This window comes from Apis cerana, linkage group LG4 (assembly GCF_029169275.1).
Source record: "Apis cerana isolate GH-2021 linkage group LG4, AcerK_1.0, whole genome shotgun sequence".
Classification (NCBI taxonomy): Eukaryota; Metazoa; Arthropoda; class Insecta; order Hymenoptera; family Apidae; genus Apis; species Apis cerana.
Window position 1 is genome coordinate 1,805,757 of NC_083855.1, and position 22,589 is coordinate 1,828,345.

Genomic DNA, 22,589 nt, shown 5'->3' on the forward strand with positions numbered 1-22,589 from the left:
TTTTATAATATTGTTGAAAATAAAATAAAAGTAGATTATAAAAAATTATATTAAAACTAATTAAAAATATTTAAACAAATGAATAATTTTAATAAATTACATTTATATCATTATATAACACATATATATTTTTATATCATTCAATATTAAAATAACAAAATATACAAATAATATAACTTACGAGGATATACAGGGAATCCACCAGAAGCTTTGTTCTTTTCCAAAATCATTACCTTCCTGAAGAGTTTCCGGAAGTTCCTGATTCAGAGTTTCCGGCAAGCCAAGGGTCAGAAATGAGTGTATAAAGGATAATAGACCAAGAGCAATGAGGGGTAAAGCAGCATCGATGTCAGCCTAAATAGAGTAAAAAGAAATATTTTCCATATTTTTATATAATTCAAAACTAATTCAAAATGGATCTTATAAAATATTTTTTTTTATACTTGTCTATATTCTTAATAATACATATTACTTCATTAAAAGAATACTAATTTTAATTATTAATTTAAAATTATAAATTTATATAATTATTAATTATAAATTTAATTACAATTAACAATTAATTTTATTAAATTAATAAGAATTACTTAATTACTTATTTTTTTTCATTAAATCAATATTAATTAGAACAATATTAATTAGAAAATTAATTGACTTTTATATTTTTTTATATAAATTACAAATATAAAACAAATTAAAAGATATTTGAATTCACTTACCAGATAAATAATGTACGGTCCTAAAATATGAGCGACATAACCGATAATATGGATCAAAGACACACCCTGGGCTCGTACTACGGTAGGCAGCATTTCAGCTGCATATTGAAAACCAATATTCGCTGCGACATTCACTCCAAGACGTGCTATGATCGCCATAGCGACCGTTGGTGGGCCTTGAACAAGTTAAGAAATATGTAAATTCCACATTCTACACATGATATATGACCGATCCATGCTTGATCCACCGGTCCAATTAAAAATGAAATGCTATCTCTTTGAATGCATATTGTTGTGTAATAACACTATTAATAGGCGGAGTTTTGATTAAATTTAAACAATTGAAGAAATGAAGAAATGAAAGAAAGAAAAAGAACTTGAATAGAAAGGTTTTTTTTATATTCAATGATCTGTTTCATATGCAATAATGATGAATGATGTAAGTTTTAAAATCTTAATATATTTTGCAACGATTATTAAAATGGATCTTATAAATAGAATTCTCGGATTATCAAAAATGACAATTATTGAAAAAATCCCGATTTTAGAATTTAATTTAAAAAATTTTTATTTTTAAATATAATATTTTTGAATATAATAATAATATGTTAAGATATTATAATTATTTATAATAAGAAAATAATTTTTTCATCAGAAAGTTTTAATTTTTTAAATATTTTAAATCGACATTGATAAATCATATTCTATTTTTCTTAATTAACTTATATTTTTTATATTTTATTGAATAATTTCACTGATAAATTATTTATAAAAAAAGAAGAAGAAAAAGAAAAAAAGGAGTGGAACTTACCAGTAGGAGTGGAAAGGGCAACAAAGGAGAAAACGCCACAGAGGAACATTGATGCGAAACCCATCCATCGTCTACCCCATCTATCGAGGAAAAGGGCAAGTAGTATGGCCGCCGGAAGTTCCGTGAGGGAAGCCAAAGAGAAGGACATGAAAACGTCAGGATCTAGAAGTTTCATGTTCCAAACGTGACCATCGAACACCCATACCATCAATAGCCTAGAAAAGAGCCAATCCTGTCATAGATAAATCACAAGTTTCGCGATCGTTTATAAATCCTTCACAAACTTTGTTTACACTTTGTCTATATTAATTATATATATTTAGATACAACATGAACGATACTTAATGATCCATATAAAATACTCATAATATCTAGTCTTATAATTTATGACTATTTTATGATAATTTATTTTAATGTTGTTTTTATAGCAATATTATGAAGAATAGATACGATGATTTAAAATAACGTAATTTTTTAATTTATATACTTAACTATAATATACTTATAATTCATCGTAATATAAATTTTAACGTCTAATTATTAATTATTAATCTTTAATTAACATTATGAGTCTTTTTTAATTCAACATACATTAATAAAATAAGTTTATTATATTTTAAATTTACTATATTTTTTTGTACATACGGTTACTTAACATTTATTTTATAATTTTATTTTCAAAAATATTATTTCCTCATTTTTTTTGCTACTTTTTGATATGATTTCAAAAAGTTTTTTTCTTGTAAAAATAAAGAATTAAATAAATAAAAATAAATAAAAAATTTAAGAATTAAAATTAATTGAAATTAAAAATAAAAATAAAAATTATTATTAATATATATTAAAAATTATATTAAAATTATTATTATTAATATATGTATAATATAATTTATATATATATTTATAATTTATAATTTCAATTAATTTTTTTCTAAAATGATATTAAAAATTAATAAATGAAAATTTATAATTCTTTAATATTTATTACTGATTTTAATATCAAAAACTTACCACTAAACTTACCAATAAACAATAAGCATGATAGTGATACGACCGAGTCGTGGCAGTTTAAAGAGATGCAGGACGGTATATTGATTATGCGATTGATCCTTCTCGTTAGACATTCTGCAACTTTTTTCAAATTCATCGAATATTTCCTGTTTCACCTCCTTGCCATTCACTTTTGCAAATTTCTTTAGCATCTCAATCGCTTTGTCAATTCTTCCACTGGTTATATACCAACTGTGAATATATATATATGAGATATGCAAATAAAACTGGTATAAAACTTGTATAAAAATAATCTTAAAAATCTAAATTTTAAAAATTATCTTTTTCGAGTGTTAAATACTTATTGATTTTCTTAAATGTCTTCTTTTTTATAGATTTGAATAGCATTACATCGGAGGTTACATCGAGGTACATCGAACTTGTTTCAGATGTGATTAATCATTCGTTTAAAATACAGTAAAAAATGTGTCTTATCGAGAAAAAGAAGTTAATCTTGAAATATTTTTTCTTTTCTTATAAAATCAAATAACCGGTCATGTGAATAATTATCGAATAGATTTATTTATGGATAATTTAAAATTTTTAAATTATTAAATTTTTTAAATTTTATTAAAATCTTCAAATTTTAGTATCTCTTTCATAAAGAAGCAGAATTTATTAAAAGAATCATGAAATATCGAAAAAAATATTAAAGATAAAAATGAAAGAAATGAAATAAAATGAAATATATTAAATTTATATACATTATTATTGCATATTTTAATAGTTTCTTAATTTAAATATTTCATAATTTTTGAGATAAAAAAAATAAATCATGAAAAATAAATCATAAAATTATTAAAATTTATTAAGAAAAAATTAAAAATATAACATTTATATATTTTCTTATTTAAAAAAACTAAGATAATAAAAAAATAATTATTTTTTCATTCTGAATTTCTAATTTTTGAAATATCTATTGAATTCTATTATTTTTTGAAAATTAAACACATTTCTAAACTAAATTCAATTTTATGTATTCATATTCGAGTAATATTCATATTCTAATATTCATGTATAATAAATATTATGATGTAATATAATTTCAAATTTATATATCTATATATAAAATTTTGATAATTTAGAATGGATATTAATTGAATTACCGTGCACTTTCAGGAACAATCCATGGTCCTATAAATGCGACCACCATGGGACACGCGGTGACCATGCTTAAAATTCTCCAATTTGAGATCCAATAGGCGATCCAAGGTAAAAGACTCGCAGCTGCCGCAAAATAAAGCCCAAAAGACATATTTGCCACAAGAGTTCGATATTTCGGGCCGACATACTCTATCACTGAAAGGACATTTACTTTGTTTGTCAAAAATATATCTACTACATATCTGAATGCAAAAAGGGATGTTATTTTTGTCAAATACTCTAGCAATATATTTTCTTTATTTGATAAAGCAATATTATTCTGTTATTTCAATAGTATCCTTGATTTTATTACTTTTTTACTTTTATGTATAAATATTCATATTTCAAATTAAAATCTTTTTTATTTTATTTTTTGATATGATTATTCTCAATTTTAATTGAAAAATCATATATTATATCGATTTTTATTTTTATTTATTTTAAATATTGTAATATATATTAATCCACACAAATAGAATATTTATATTGTTAATTTGTTAGTTTTTATGTAGTATAACATTCAATAAAATATGAGGAAATAAATATTTGTTAATAATAGTTCGATAAATTTTAACAGTTTTTCGACTTTATAACTTTTAATAGGCATTTCTTATGATTTTAATGTGTTAAATATGAAAGTTATTTCTTTTTTATAACTTATTAGTTATAGTTATATTTATTGTATAACTTATTACTTATAGTTTTTGAAAAAAAATGCAATTTTTCAATTTTGGAAATATTTTGTGCTTTTATAATAATAGTTATTTTTGACGAAAAATGATTCTATAGATCCTCTTGAATAAAATAATAATATTTATTAAATTAATAAAAAATCTAATATAGTATTTATAATAATGATCAAAGTTAAAAAAAATACAATATAATATAATACAATATAAATAATTATAATATAAATTGTAATATAATATAAATGGTATATATTTTTGTTAATATTTTTCTTATTTAAAAAATTAAGAGTAATTTAAAAAAAAATCTAATCATACTAAAATCTAATCATATGCAAATTTATTAAGAAAAACAACAAAAAAAGTTATAAAATCATTTTTAATATAGAAACATAATTATTTTAATAGATGATGACAATGATATTTAATAATAATTTTTTCTACTGTACAGCATATCGTGATAAAATCATTGAATATCATTACGTCGTATATTAAAAATAAAAATAATTTGTAATTTTTCTTGATGTTTTCCATAATAAAAAAAAACACTTGATGCATTCCATTATGCTAATAAAATGAATTTCTTCTGAGAATAAGTCTATTTAATTATTCTCTAACATTTTAATCTTTTTATATTAATTTCATTATAACTCTTTAATTACATAAAATAACGAAAAATGTTTCAAGTAAATGTTATTCAATGTAGCAGTTATCTCAATAAATAGAAATCAATATTTCATTAAAAAAAACGGAAGATCTTATATTCCTTCTATATGTTATCACAAAAAAATTTTTTGTATCATAAATAATTAATCTGAAATGAAAAAAAAATTCAATATTTACTATACTCACTAAAAAAAAGCTTGTAATTTTTTAAACAGAATATGTTATATATATAATAAACACATTTTATTTCAAAAATAGAAAAAAAATTAAAGAATAATTCTAGACGCTAAAATGAATACAAAAGTTGGTATACAGAAATATCTATTGCAATTTATTTTTTAAAATGGAGGAAATATTCTATGACAAAAAACATTACGATTTTATAATAAATAAGATTTTAGAACAAATTAGTTCGCTGTAGTAATTTAATTTTGTATTGAATGAAGAGAAACGAAGATGAAGCTATTTTATCGCTATCTTTACTTTACCTATAAAATTAAATTGCTTACAACTTAATAAGTAAGTCTCGATCGATATTTTTGCACATAAACTTTTTTATTTATTTTAATTCTTGAAATCAAATTAATTTAATTAAATTTTCTTCTTCTGAATATGTTATATATAAAATATAATGATTAATAAATTTACATTAGTATTCATTATAATTTTTCCAATGACTTACCAATAATAAAAAGTACATTGAAGCAATTATCAAATGATGATCCAACGACTAATCTTGCGAGACAAAAACTCCAGAAACTGTCGCAAAACGCAGTGCCAACAGAGGCGATGAAACCGACCGCGTTGCAAGCGACCAACGCCGGAATTCTGCCATAATGGTCTGCTATGTAACCAAATATTAAACCTCCAAGCATGCTACCCACGAAAAAGGCCGATTGTGCTGCCGAGCTAAGGAATGCATGGTCACAGACCCATTCCAACTGAAAACAAATGAGAAGATACTTTATGGTTCAAACTAGTTATGCATGAAAAATATAAAAAAGTTTTGAGAACAATGGGAGATCAAAAAAATAGAAATTTGCATTTATTTCTTGGAATGTAATTGAGAAGTTTAATTCATAGAAACTATGTTGTTTTTTTTATAATAAAAATGATATGTAATAAAATAATAAGGATAGAAAATAAAAATAACAGTTAACAGCAAGAATTGCAAAATTAAATAATTTTTTGATTAAAATAGAAGAATTTGTATATTTCTTAGATTACAGTAAAAGTACATTAAAAGTAATTAGTATATAATAATAGTATATATTATTTATACTTTAATAATATAAACATAGGAATAAAAATAGAAATAAAAATTAAAATAATAATAATAAAACTTATTATGTAATTTTTATTTTTATTAAAATTTTATTTACTTTTTAAAAAAGTTATTTGTTTTGTTTAAGGAAGATTTATAAAATTGAATAATTTCCCTATATATTATTATTATAATTTATAAATTTATTTATTATTTTACTTCAAATTATAAAATTTTTTTAAGTTATCATTATTGCAAATTATCATTATGTCTAAATATATTTTTGTCAATAATTTATTAGAGAGATAACTATATTGATATATAAATAATAAATATATTGCATTTAACTTCAATTTTTTGTTAAAAAACATTAAATATTAGTAAAACATTATGTAAACATAATATCTATGAAAACTCGATTATATTAATAAATAATTTTGAGATTGAATGATTATTCAAATCATTTCAATTTATATCTCAATAAATTTCAATTGTATTTACATTTATTCAAATTTGTGTTTAAAATATCTAGTTTAAATAATTGTCTTTTTATATTAATTTTTTTCTAATTTTTTTTATAAGTCATATATTATAGAAATTATCTCATATATTACACATTAATAATTTGAAAGATATAATAAATAAAATAAAATATGAAGTAATATAAAGATAATATAAAATTTTAAAATTGAAATTTTATATTATATACTATATATTATATATTATATATAATATATTATACTATATATTATATATTATATTTTATATACATATATCATATATATATCATACATATTACTATGCATATATTTTTTATATATTTATTTATAAAAATTTCAAATTTAAAATTTTATATTATCTTTATATTATATATTAATATATATATATTATATGTATATATTTTTATATACTATGGGATTTTAATATTATGCTTATATTATATATGAAAATTATAATTGTTTTTCAAAAACTTACCTCAACAGCAATAGATCTATATGGAATCATCGTATGATTGAACGTCCATCCATTTTGACAGGATTTGATTGGCCACGATGGATCTGCTTTTCTAATACCTTTTTCCATTATTTCAGTATAGTTCACATTATACATATTGCATCGCGAAAAGGAAGTTGCGCCTTCCTGCTTTAACTCTTCTGTTGATGCTGTAGGTATCGATATCGCAATTCTGAATGAAGAAATACAATTTCAATTGAAGAAATGAGAATTGTAATATATAATATGTTTTAAAGAATATTAGTTTTGTGTGCTAATAATTATGTTATATATTTCATTTCTTTTTTCTTTTGTACATATATATTACATAGAATTAGAAATAAAAATAAAAAAAATGAGATGAAAGAATTTAATAAAGTGATATTAAGAAAATAAACGAAAAATTAAATTTTATTATTCTATCTATTTAAACAAAATTCAAATAATAAAAATAAAAAATAAAAATAAAAATAAAAAATATTAAAAAATATTAATAAATTAAAAATATTAAAAAATATTAAAAAATAATAAAAAAATATATAAAAAAAATAGAAAAAACTAGCATTATAATAATTCTCTTAAATTTAAATTTAAGTCACATTCAAATTTATCTTTTTAAAAAAATCCCCTGTCTCCTCAAAAAAGAGAAAAAATCCAAATCTAATCACATTTAAATATATTTTTCTATAAAAAAAATAAAGACGAGATAGAATAAAATAAAAGAAAAATAAAAATAGAAAAAAGAGATAACAATTTTAAAAATAATAAATAATAATAGAAAGAAATCCGAAGATTATTCGTCTAAGAATTCCAATTGTGTTCAAATTCATTTATTAATCTTAGCATGTTCAATGTATAATCTTAATAATCTTTTTACAGGCAAATAAAGAAAAAAAAGAGGGAAGATATAAAAAAAATAATTGATTAAAATATGTGAACGCCTAGAATTTGCAAGAGATTTTCGACCAAACTAGTTTCTGGCGAGCCCTCAAATGCTACGATATCGATCTATTATTACAAGCATAATTCTGTGGGAAACACGCAGTGTGAAACATTTTCTTTGTTGATATATACCAGAAAACAAAATTTCGCGTGCGTTGAGAACGTGATTTCTTTCTAAGTTGATCGTTGTTTCCTAGCTTCTAGCCAGATAGAAATAGAATAGAATAGAAATTCCAAATTTTGAAGAGATAATTCGTAGAATGATTGAGTAATTAACTACTTTTGAATTTACGCTCGGATATTTTATCGTGATATAGATTAGATTATATTAGACTGATATCTAGACTACTATATAGACTGATTGTTTATAATAATGTAAACTAATTTGATGTTTTTTTTAAAATAATATTAAAATTTTTTTTTCGAACAGAAATGAGTCAACATCTGATTTCTTAATTTAGAAAATTCAAATTTAAAAAATTGCAAATTCTTGAAATTTTCAAAACTTTTAAATTTAAATTTTATTTTATTTTGAATAGAGATAGATTCAAAATCTAATTTTTAGATTTGTAAAATTCAAGTTTGGAACATTACAAATTCTCGAAACTTTCAAAATTTTTTAAATTTAAATTTTACTTTTTTTCGAATAAAAATGAGTTAAAATCTGATATTTAGATTTGTAAAATTCAAATTTTGGAAAATACTAAATTCTTGAAATTTTCAAAATTTATAATTTTTAAAATATAATATAATAAATCTAAAGTTTAATTCAATACAAATTCAATAGAATTATTAATAATTAATTAAAAAAAATTATATCGTAATATTCTTTTAAATTATTTATACAAATTATTCTTACAATTATATTCAATTATATATACAATTATATTATTATTCTAACAATTTCGAATCAAAATAACAAAAAGTTTCGAAGTTTAAGAATTCGAATTTTTTAAAGATTTTGAAAAATTCTAATATTCCATCTCTAATTTAAAATAAAATACATCTTTTATTTTTATTTTGGGTAAAATTTGAATTTTATCTCATTTTAAATAAAATTTGAATTTCATTTTATTTGAAATAAAATTTGAAGTCTTTAAATTTCTGTTATGATTTTTGAAACGAAACATGAAAATGATTAATCTTTGTATAAATATAAATAAATATTGATTTTTGTTATTAATCTTTGATAAATATAGTTTAAATTCGTAGTTTCATATAAATTTTGTAACTTGAATAAAAATATTATCGTAATATAATTATGATTCCATTATTGGGAAAATGATAATTTCCCTGTAACTAGAAGATTTTGTCCTCGATATATATCTATCTATTTGAAAAACAAAAGAAGCTTTTGGGAAACTTGATATAATTCATATATAATTTTATAGAATGTATATGTAAATGATAATTAATTGTAAGAATTTTCAATGATAAAATTTATATATCATCGGATATGATTCAAATAAATTATATCTAAAAGTGAAGTGTTTGTTACATAATAAAAAATTCGATAATATAAGTTGTGTTGATTTTTAAAAAAACCTATTTCATATTGAATAAAATTTTTTAATTTATAATTTTATCAATTTTTGGATGTTTTGAATTTATAAATATTTAAATTGGTAGATTTTTAAATTTTCAATTTTTTGAATCATTGAATTTACAAAACACATTTTAGAATTTAAAAAATTTTTAAATTCTCTTAATTCTTTAAATATTTATAATCAAAATTTCAAATTTTGAATTTTTAAGAAAAATTTAAAAATTTTTTTGATTTTCCGTTTTTTATACATATATATAAGCTCCGAATTTTTAATTTTTTAATTTTCAATTTTTTAAAAATATATTATCTTACATATTTTCAATATTTTGAAATATTTTTTTTATTCTCTAATTCTCTTATATTCCAAACTTTAAAATATCACTTTGAAACAATTTTACATTCTTTCACTCGAAATTATTAAACTTCATAATCCTTCGAATTTTTAAATTTTCATATATTGAAACTTTTAAATCTTCAATGCTTCAAACTCAATGTTTGAAATTATTATAATATTTTTCTACCATACCCTTTTCTTTCAAATACGTGAAAAAACTATGATCTTTCTACTGTTTCATAATTCAACGATCTAGACAATACGAACTCTGCATGAAATTTCACTTACTTTTCTTCATCCGTGAGGTTCCATCGTTCAAGTTCTGGCACGGTGCACCAATGTTCGTTTGGTAGTAACGTGATGAAGAATTGCGTGAAATAAAGAAACGCATATACAAAAGTGAAAGGTAAAAGGACAATAAAGAGGAACCATTGATAACGGCCTGCCTCGCCAACGTAAGGTAGAATATCATCGAAAGTTTCGATTTTCGGACGTTCGCCCTCTTCGGCTTTCACGCTCTCCACCATGACTGTCATTATCTTGATCTCTGCAAATAAACACCTCGATTACTTAATTTGAATTATATGCAACGAAAAAACTTAAGTGAATTATATTATTAACTTGGTGAAAAAGTTCTGTTTCTCTTAAAATAATTCACTGAAATAATTCTTTTTTCTTGACGGATTATGAGTCATATAATTATTATGATTATTAGCAATTATATATTATTGTATGCTATTTTATGATTATTTTGAATCTTCTTTTCAAATAATAAATTTTGAATTATTTTAACTAAATTGATTATTTTAATTAGATTGTTTTGATTAAAATTTTTATAATTTAAATTATAATAATAAATAAATAATAAATATAATAATTTTTATAATTTAAATTATAATAATAAATAAATAAAAATTATAATAATTATTTTATAATATAAATTATATGTATATTTTTCAAAAAATTTGAAAATTCAAGGCGAATTAAGGCGTTAATAAATTGATGAAAAATTTTGTTTTTTTTTTTCTCTTAAAATAATTATTTTGATTAATTAAATATATTGATTAAATAATCACTTATCTTGATTTATGGGTTACAAAGATACTCAAGTTTAAAATAAACCATATTATTAACTTAGTGAGAAATTCTGTTTTTTCTCTTAAAATTGTTTTTGTTGCATTAATTATTTTGATTATAATTAATATTTTATTAATTTTCAAATAGCTGATTTTGAATAATTAAAAAATAATTAAATAGTTATATTTTTAAATTAAACTTTCTTTTTTCTTGTATTTTACTTTAATATAAATTTTTTTAACATATTATTTATGTATAAATTATTTTATTGTAATTTGTGTCCAAGGATTAATTGAGAAAATTAGTTAAAATTAGATTATATTGTAATTCTATTGTAAAAATTTACTAAAAATTGGAAATTTTTATGAATAAAATCATTAATATTTACTTAATTCTTTAAGAAAAATATATTTATATTGAACTCTTCGATTATTGTACAATATAATTCATTATTATTTCTATTTTCATAATTTATTTATTAGTTCATTAATATAGAATAAATATCTAGTTCTTATTAAAGTATAATTTCAATATAAAATATCAATATAAAATTTCAATATAAAATATTTTGTAAAAAAATTTTATGAACTATAAATTTTCTATAATGTAGAATTTTTCATAATTACTATAAAAAACTATAAAAAATATTTGTTATCAAATTCTTAATAATAAATAATTTTTTTATATGTATTAATATATATTATATATAATTAATCTTCTATAATAATTTTCTTATTATTATAATATTTTCTTATTATGAAATGAGATTATACATATATATATATATATAATATATATATATATATATAAGCTTTTATTAAATAATTTTTCGTATTTATTAGTATTTTTTTTTAAGAAAGAGTTTGAAATTGAAATGAATTAAATAAATTATTGGCGAAATCGAGATGAAAAACATGAAATTTTTTTTAAAACAATTATTATAACTGATATCATTGGTTAAAGTTCCTGTATATTTTATTTTAATTTTTTTATTGTATCATTTAATATAATTGTAACAATATGTAATATTGTATTGTAATTGTAATAATTGTATTAATTGTTGAAAGCAAAATGAAAAATATAAAGTTGGAAATAGACTTTTCTTTATTTGAATTCTTTAGTTTGTTAGAGAGGTGAAAAAAGAAGTAAAAAGATCCTTGATCATTTTTGCAAGGTTATATTGCAAAATAAAGGATACTATTGAAGGTTTAGTACAGTCACTTGTACATTCTAATTGAAGTGTCCTTTAAATTGTTTCTTATTTTTCTTTTTACTAATGAAGAGAGGATATGAAGATAATTATAATTAAAAATGAATAAATTATAAATTATTAATTGATATTTATTAGAAAAAATTGTAATAATTTCCTAAAAACAAATATTTAAATAATAAAATATATTTCAAGTTTTATATATTATATTTTGCAAAATATTAATATGTATTTATTCTTCTTTAAGAGTTAATTAAAGAAATTAGTTAATAAACATAATAATAGATAATTTTAATTAATTTTTTAAAAGAAGTTCATATTATAAGAATATTATAGAATATTATTCAATTAAAATTAAAAAAAATTAAACTATTAATGATTATTATTATAATTAAATAGGTGAAATTGATATAAAAATATCATATAATATAACTTTATATTTTAGTTTAAATCTTCACTAATATCAAAATAATATTGTCGAAAAAAAATTATTGACTAAAAATTATGATTTATAAAAAAATTAATTATAATTGCAATTATACAAAATTTTTAGTTTATCTCATTAAAATTATAATATTATATATTATTATATTATTATAATATTAATTAAATAATAATAATAAAACACAAAATAAGTAATTGATATTCTTAATACATTCTTAATACATTAAAATTTGAATATTAATCATATAATTCCACGAAATAAAATATTTTTCATTATTTTAACAAATAATAAATTATAGCGTTAAAGATTTTTTACTTTTATTCGACGAAGGCTAAAATTGTAAAGGAATCTGAATCACAACCAACTACTTAAGATAACATATATATGAAAGTTACGCTTCCTGTCATAATGGAACTCCTAATTCGTACTAATTAAATACTTTTTCCTATTATCTTCATTCTCTTTTTACAAAAGAAAAATCCCATTTTACATATAATCGTTTTTTCAAATTTGAAATACAATATGATATTAAACACTTATGAAATGATTAATTTATTACAATTAAAAATTTAAATTATTATTTTTCGATATTAGATATTGTGACTTTAAAAATTATTAGTATATCCTTCGAATTTTTTTAAAATTAAACTTAAGATTTGAAATTATTTTAAAAAGTTAGAAAGATAAATTTACTATGATATATAAAGAAAATTTCGAAAATTTTTAATTCTAAAGAAAATAGTAAAGTATTATTTTTTATTTAAATTATTAATAAAAATTTAAAAATTTAAAAATACATTTTATAGATTTGCATCATTTAAATATGTGCTAAAAATTAAAAAAAAATCAAAATGTTTTTCAAAATTTTCGGTTATCTATAGATTTTTATGTATTTTATCCGTTGTTTGGTTTTTGGTTTAGTTTATATTTTAACTGATTTCAATGAAATATTTTAATATATAGAAATAATTCATAATTCATGTACAAGATAGATTTTATGGTTCGAAATAAGATAAAAATTACATGCAAAATTTCATTTACGAAAATTTTAAAAAATTTTTTAAATATAAGTTAAATTAGCAAATCTTTCATAGGAATATTATATGATTAATGAATATAATATTAATATAATATTAATATAATTTATATAATGAATATAATATTATAAATGAATCATTGATTTGAGAAGGTTATTATTCTAAATATAAAAATAAGCAAAAAAATGTAGTATAAAATTTAAAAAAAAAACGAATTTGAAAATTTATCGATATATATATATTTTTATATATAATTATATATAATCGTATATATATATATTTTTCTTATAAATTCTATGTATTAAAAACAAGAATTTAAGCAATAAAATTTTATTTATTTTCATTTATAAAATATAACATCGATATTGTATTCACTAAGTAACAAATTCATTGATAATATTTTCAACCAAAAATTGAAATTTCATCTGTATTTAAAAAATTGTCAAATTTGATTTGTTCGAAAATAAAGTCTTATAAAAAATTTTACTTTATATTTTTATTTTCTTTTCAATTATAAAATTTGCTTCACTTCATTTACAATTCAAAACATTAAGTCCAATTTTAACAAAAGTTATCATATTTTAAAAAAATGTGTTAATATTTTTTGAAATATCAATGAATATAAATATGTTTTCATTTGAGCTCAAAATTATTTTTATATAAATTAGAAAAAAATTATAAACATCTATTATTCTGAACATTATTATATTTTATAATAATATTTTGTAAAATATTATATATAAAATTTATAATGTATATTATATATTATATTATATTATACATATATATTATATTTGAATATAATATATATAATTATATTATATTATATTTGAATATATTTAATAATTTAATATAGTATAAATAATTTTTTTATTTACGAAATATTATAAATAAATAAAACTTTAAAATATATTAAAAAGAAATTTTTTGTATATCATTTAACGCTATATAATACGAAAATAATTATCGTATTTTCATTTAGAAAAAGTAAAAATTACATATATTATTTCTTAAAAATATGAAATTTAAATATTTTATTTTGTAAAATCGGCGAAAATATAAATATAAGATATTTTAAAACTGAATAAAATTTTCTTATTTGAAACTAAAAGAAATTTCATTTTTGAAAAATAAATTCAAAAAATTTTCAACTTCAAGTGAAATTGATTATTGATAATTGAAATTGATAATTGATTTCTATTAAATATAAGTAATTAAATATAATAATAAAACAATATAATAATGAAATAAAATAATAAAAATATAAAATAAAGTTTTATTGTTTAAGTTTTTGTTTTTGAGAATATTAAATACATATAATTCAAATCTGTGATCGATAATTTTTAAAATTCAATTTTTTAAAAAATAAATTCTTTTAAAATTAAATGAAAAAAATCTATTTTACATTTTTTGCTTATTTTCATACGTAAAACAATTACTTATCGATAATTTATTCGTATCTAATCAGCGAAATAATTTTGTTTGTATTTGAACATTTTTCAAATTTATTTTATTCGCAAATAGTCTTAAATGAAAAAATTTTATTTTATATTTTTAATTTATTTTTTTTATGTAGAATCACTTACACCATTAATTATAAAATATTTTGTATAATAAATTTTTTTGGTGCATCATAAAATTTTAATCATTCAATTGTGTATATCGTGAAATAAAAAAATTTGAAAATTGCTGTGTTATTTATTTAAATACAAAATATTATTTTTTATTATTTTTGTTACTAATTTTCCAGAATTTTTATTATAATTAAAATATTATCAAACTAAAATGGCTGAAAAAAAGTTTTTAATACAATTAAAAATTAAATTAAATAATTAAACAATTAAATTAAATAAAATAATAAAATAATTAAAAATAAATATATAAATTAATAAAATAATTAAAAATAATTATAATCAAAATATTAATAATTAAGTATATAAATATTTTATAAGTCAAGACCATTATTATGTGTAATTGATGTAATTCATTAATAAGAAACTTAAATAAAAAAAAAGTATTAATAGCAAGAGAATCGGAAACGATTATTTTGTGATATTATTATTTTCTATAGATTTAGAGAAATTTACATAAAATATATATTTTATGGGTAGTATCGACGCGTTTGCGTCGAAAAAGTATATGAATATTATATCATGGTATGTATGAACATTAATTTCATAAAAGAATCTTTATGGAATGAATTAAACGAAACAATTTTTGAATAAAATTTTTCATTTTTGATTTTTATTTTTTCATTTTTGAGTAAAATAATTGATTTAATTATGAGAGGAAAAAAATTTTAAAATTCAAAATTTGTATTTTTAAATTATGAATTAAGAAAATGAGAGAATTATTCATGAGATTATGATTATTATATGCAATAAAGCGTAATTGTTTTATAGAAATAATAAAATGATATAATCTTTGAGTTCATAATATTTTAAATTTTCGAAAATTGTTGAAATTTTTTAATTTAAATATTTTTGAAATATATCAAATTTTTCTTACTTCTCTTTTTTTTTCACAAATGTTAAAATTTTCAAATTTTATAAAATATTAATAATTGTAATAATTGTAATAAAATATTAATAAGTATAATAAAATAAAAATAATTTTTATAAAATTTGCAGATATAAACAGAAAAACTAAAAAAATGTGTAATATGCTTAAAATAAAAATTTAATATATTTATTATATTTATTATATTTATTATAATCATGAAAAAGAAAAAAATGTATATATAAAGTAAATGAATTTTAAACGTTTATTTAGTCATAATATATACATTATTTATCACGATATAATAATTGCTAGTATCAAAACCTACGTATACGTATGTAAATGATATGACAATGAAAATATATGTTTGCATAAAAAATACCGACTAAATACGTTTCAGTATAATAACGAGTTATTTGTAATAAATTGTTTACATTGAATAATAATTAACTAAATTAAGAATCATTTCCTTATCGTGTGCAAAGTGCAAATGTAATTTTAAATGTAACCTCATTAAACAAGAATTAATTATTTATTTTTTATCAAATATATTTCTTATTCTTAAAAAAAAGAAATATTTCCAAAAATATATATTTTTTGAAAATATAAAATAATTTATCTCCAATATAATTTTTTAATTTTTGTTGCCAAATATGAAATATTTTTATTTGAAATTCTAAAAATTCATAATAAATTTTAATTTTTTATCAAATTCTTAATTAAATGTTATATTATTTCTTATATATCATAAATATATATTCTTATATATTATATTATAATTATACATTCTTAATTATACATTGAATATTAAAATTTCTGAAACCAAATGAAAATCAGTACTTTGAATTTTCAAAATAAAATTCATTAAATCAGAAAAATATTAAAAATCAAGATCTTGAGATAAAAAATATAAACAATTACAAAATTATTAAATAATAGATGATGAAAAACTCTTTAATCTCAGGATAGTGAATTGAAAAACATAAATGCTTGAAGTGCATAAACTGCGATTAAATATATATCAGATATGTAATGATTTAACCGACCAGTAAAAATCAACGCTTACAACAATTATTATTAAAAATGATTCATTATGTATAGTTTTATTGTTATTGAACCAATTATTTCTGTTCTCTGGATCGATGTTAAAAATGAGAATATACGTGTGTCCACTATATTCTTATATAAAAGTGGAAATCTTGATTAATCATTCGAGATTAATTAATTAATTATTAATATATTATTATAATTAAAATAATAATTAAAATTATAAAAATACGATCATGACATAAATACATACGCTTTGTAAATGATTTTTCTTTACCTTCAAACTGATCATAGGGAAAGCGTGTACAATCTCTATCCATTGAAATTCACCGATGAACGCAAGATATCCGCATAAACGACGCGTGTAATAACGCGAAGTGGAACAATTGTTCAATTTCACTTCGAACTATTAAATTTTTTTTGTGATTGAAACTCTTTCTTTTTTTTTTTTTTTTGGAAGAAAAAATTAAATAAAAAAATGGGAAAGAGGATAAAAGTATTCTCTTATAATTTTTTTATGTTGCTTAATAATCTCATTATTAAAAAAGAGAGATCAAATATTTAATTTTTACAATTTTTATTAAAAATAAAAGATTTTAAGAAAATTATTTATAACAATTCTTATTCAAACATATTTTTCTGTTTTATCTTTTTGTTATTTTTTTCAATTTGGATGCAATCTCGAAATTAGATATTTTAATATCTTTATAGATATTTTTATAGATATTTATACAATATTCATTTCACATTATAAACAATGAATTATATTTTAAATATTAATAATAAAATTGTATTAAAAATTATTTGATTATATTATAAACTATAGACAGAGATTTTTGAATTTTAATGTTTAATTCTATTTGAGAATCATTTTTAACTCATGATTTTGATAATATGAATAACATTTAATATGTATAAAATCTATCAAAAATGATTTGTGTCAACCAGTTTTTCAATTGATTATTCAATAAAATTATAAAATATTCACTTAAATTATTTATTTGATGGATTTCTTGGTGTTCAGTTTAATTGGATTAACTAATTACTTAAAAAAATATAATTTTGTAATAAATATCGAATGATTATTTTATTATTTTATTATTTTACTGATCAGAGATAAAAAATATTTGAAAAATTACAAAAATTTTTAAAAGTTTTAGTTAAGCTTTAATTAAAGAAAGCGTTAAAAATTGTTTGAAAAAAATTCAGTTTATAATATGTTTTTGATTATTAAGTGTAAATAAACAAAAAAATATGAATATTTGTTATTTTATTTTTATATTTGTTATATTATATTATTATTTATATTTATATTAATTATATTTATATTATTATATTTATTATTATTTACTAATATTTTAATATACAAGATTCTAAGAATTAATTCTAAGAATTCTCAATTCAAAAGAAGTTTCTGCTAAATTGCAATAAAGTATATCGTAAATTTAACTCTACAAGATAGATTCTACAAGATAGATAGATTTTAGATTTTAAAACATTCTCTATATTATTCTTATTAATAGTAATTTTTATTAATAAAGATAAAGATATTCTTCATTTTTTTTATTTTTTTGCTACTTTGAATTATTTATATATAATGTATTTAAGTCTAGAAGATATATAATATATTAGAAATACATATTTAGAAATATATTTAGAAATATTTAGAAATATATTTTAAAAATATATTTAGAAATTCATTGTTTTATGATAAGTTTGATTTAAAATTAAATTACCAGAATTTGATTCAATTTCATCATAATTTTTTTTTAATTTTTATAATTTTTTGAAATTAATTTTTATATAATATTAAAATAAATTTAATCTTTATTTTGATTTTTATTTTTATTTGACTTCAAATATAGTTTTAGACAAATCAATATTTTCTAATTTTTACTTGTCATCAATGACTTTTACTGAAATATAGATACATATAATGCTCCTTTTTTTCTTTTTCTAGTTTGACTATTATTGATTATTGTTATTGTATTAAGTACTTAACTTTAAATATAACTTTAAATATATATAAATTAATAGTATAAATTAATAGTATAATTAAATTAATCGAAAATTATCAAAATTTTCTTTTTACTTAGTTAATTGAAAATTTTATTAATTTTATTAAATATTATTTTATTAAATAATAAATAATATTATTATGAAATTAAACGTGTTAATACTAAAATTTCATATTTTGTAATTTATATTATATTTTATACAATTTATATTACATTAGACTATTACATTAGTAATAATGAATATTTAAATATATTAAAAATAATTATATTAATTACAATATTACCGATGAAAACTTATAACTAAACATACATAATTTATTATATTGATTTGAAGAAAAACTATTAACAATTTTTTTTTAGTTAATAAAAAATGAAAGAAAATTAAATGAAATAATAAATTTGTACACATAAAAAAATTCCTTGAATTCAAATCGTTTGAATTCAAATAATTAATTTAAATATAAAATTTAATATGAATTTTTTATTATTTTTTAAATTAAATATTTTTCAAATTTCAAATTTAATATTGATATTCTTTTAATTATTTTTCAATTTGAAAGAAACAATTGTTATTAAATATAATGTAATATTAATTCTAATTCTATACTTAATAACTCAATAATGACTTTTTAAAAGAGATCTACTTTTTCTAAATTTCCTGTTAAACATATAAAATTATCAAATTTTTTAAAGGAAATGATTATTTTGAAGCGATTTTTATATCTTTTATCGTCTATAATACACAATGTTTCCAATGTAGTCTCAAAAATCAAATTGTCTTTTTAGTAAACTTTTATGAATTCATTTACTTTTTTATCTTTATCATAGATATTCCAAGTAAAATTGTTTCGACATTATTTTAAATATTTTATATTCTTTAGTTTAAATTTATTTGAATTCAAATAAGATCAAATAATTTAGACAGATATATTATGAACATAAAATTGAAATCAAATTACTTGATTAATTCAAATGAAGTTTAAATTTCAACATTTAATCTGCTAAAATAGTAAATTTTTTATTAATGCAATTTCATACTAGCATCGAGTTTTAATGAGTTTTTTTTTCATTATTTTTTTTATTGACATTGAAATTTTAATTAAATACTTATCATAGAGAATTTAAAGAAAAGAAGAGAAATAAATGGAATACAACTTCTTGTAAAGAAAGAAGCAAATTCTTTGTTTGTTTTGTTTCTTTTAACGAGTTTGTCTTTATAAACATTTTGATATTTATAATATGTGAAATTCATCCTAAATATTGTATTCTAGTCAAGGAAAAAAGTCATTCTTCTCTAACAGATATAAAAAAAATATCAATAAAAAAGGAAATTGCTTCTTCTCGTAAATGTACGAAAACTACAAGGTACGAGGAGCATCGATCACTATATAAATTATTTACCTTATTTACGATCCAACTCGAAACTTTATTTTTTCCAACTTCGTAAAACTTGGAACTTTACTCGACATATGATATCACAGATCCTCTATCCAGTTTTCTTGAAAAAAAATCTCCAAGTTGAAACACAAAAATCAAGCTTTTTCACTTTGTCTCTCTTTTCGTTCAACTTGATGGAAATCAACTTCGAACGAATTTCACGAATTTTTACTTTTTCACATTAAAATAATAAATAAAAAGAAAAAAAATTAAACAAATAACCGCGGATCGCAACAACTTCCGTGATCCAGTAAGAAACTAGGACACGTGCTCGATCTCGATCGTGATAGTGAACTTATGAGTGCACGAGATATCCGATTTTTCGGGCGCTGCGCTACATCGTCATTTAAAAAGGGGCACGCACGGACTGTTCTCCTCGTGTACAATTAGTGGGGCTTTATACCGCGTGCAGCGAAAGCCGAAGCCCCACCAACCGTATTGTGTGTGTATGGCTATTGGACGATGCCAACGAGTTCGTCGATTGTCTGAGAAGAGTACACACGAATGCATACGTCACTGGAGAACTCGTAGACGGGGAATTTTACGATTCCAACAAAGTTACTTCTGTTTCACCGTTTCATGATGTTCGACTTGTTAGATTTTCTCATGACTCGTTGCTCCTTTTTTTTCTTTTTTTTTTCTCGCCGTTGTACATATACAATTCACATGTTTGTACGACACGAAAGTGAGACATGATGCGGGTATATAATAATACTATAGATAAGTGTACTCACAAAGAATAGTATGTTTATGATTTGTCATGAGATTAATTCGTTGCATGAATATTAAATTTCATGCACGATAGACTCATTATCGGAGAAAAATAGATTTTTGAAATTTGAGATAAATAAAAATAAATAGAAGTAAATAAAATAAATGGTTTTATTTCTTTGATTAATATGAAATTTTCTAAATAAACTTTTCTTTAAAATGTATTAGCTACGTTTATAATGAAATAATATATTATATTAATTCATATAATTACTATTTTGAAATGGATATAGATAATATTTTGTCATGAGTATAATATTTCATTATAATAATACTTTAAAACATTAGTATTTTAATATTTTTATATAAAACATTATTTATTTATATTGAAGTAATATCTATATTCATTTCAAAATAGTAGTTATATGAATTATTAAAATATAAATCTGAAATATTATTTTTTTTTATATATTATTACATATGTATTATATATAGTTATTATTTTAAAGGAAAGTTTATCTGTAAAAATGCTTATTTATATACTCAAATAAAAATATTTATATCTATCTATCAATTAAAAGAATTTATTATATTTATTCTAAGAATCTCAATAATTTAACATTATTACGACATATTAAAATTATATAGTATATTATATGGTAACATATAAAAAACGTAATCTATTCAATGACTAAGAAATAGGTACAAAAAAATATATCTTCGATGCTTATTGTTTTTTTTTTGCATTAAGCGGAAAAGAGATATTTCATCAATATTGAATTCGAGTTTAAAAATATTTAATATTTTCCTATAATTTAAAAATTAAATAAAATAATATTTAAAAATTTTATTTGCTTACAGAATTATTATTTATTTATTATTCAACTTTAGCTAAAAAGAAATTTCGAAAATAATGCTTTAAAAAAATTTTAGAGCTAAGTTTTGAAAATAACT

At 18.8% G+C, this 22,589-nt stretch overlaps 1 protein-coding gene across 2 annotated transcripts in view; it reads right to left on the minus strand.

Moving 5' to 3' along the window:
• LOC107995432 (carcinine transporter) overlaps nt 1–22,589 on the minus strand; it is a 70,608-nt gene that overhangs the window by 6,165 nt on the left and 41,854 nt on the right. Inside the window, exons 1-9 of one of the 2 annotated variants that reach the window (XM_062073495.1) lie at nt 20,889–21,303; nt 10,443–10,701; nt 7,315–7,525; nt 5,758–6,016; nt 3,687–3,879; nt 2,554–2,772; nt 1,531–1,745; nt 720–895; nt 182–354 (exon numbers count right to left, since the gene is read on the minus strand). In XM_062073495.1, the coding sequence (XP_061929479.1) occupies nt 182–354; nt 720–895; nt 1,531–1,745; nt 2,554–2,772; nt 3,687–3,879; nt 5,758–6,016; nt 7,315–7,525; nt 10,443–10,690 (1,694 nt within the window). In that variant the 5' untranslated portion in view covers nt 10,691–10,701; nt 20,889–21,303. Of the gene's footprint in view, nt 1–181; nt 355–719; nt 896–1,530; nt 1,746–2,553; nt 2,773–3,686; nt 3,880–5,757; nt 6,017–7,314; nt 7,526–10,442; nt 10,702–20,888; nt 21,304–22,589 lie in introns of those variants that run through there. The other variant, XM_017052952.3, reaches the window with a different exon arrangement.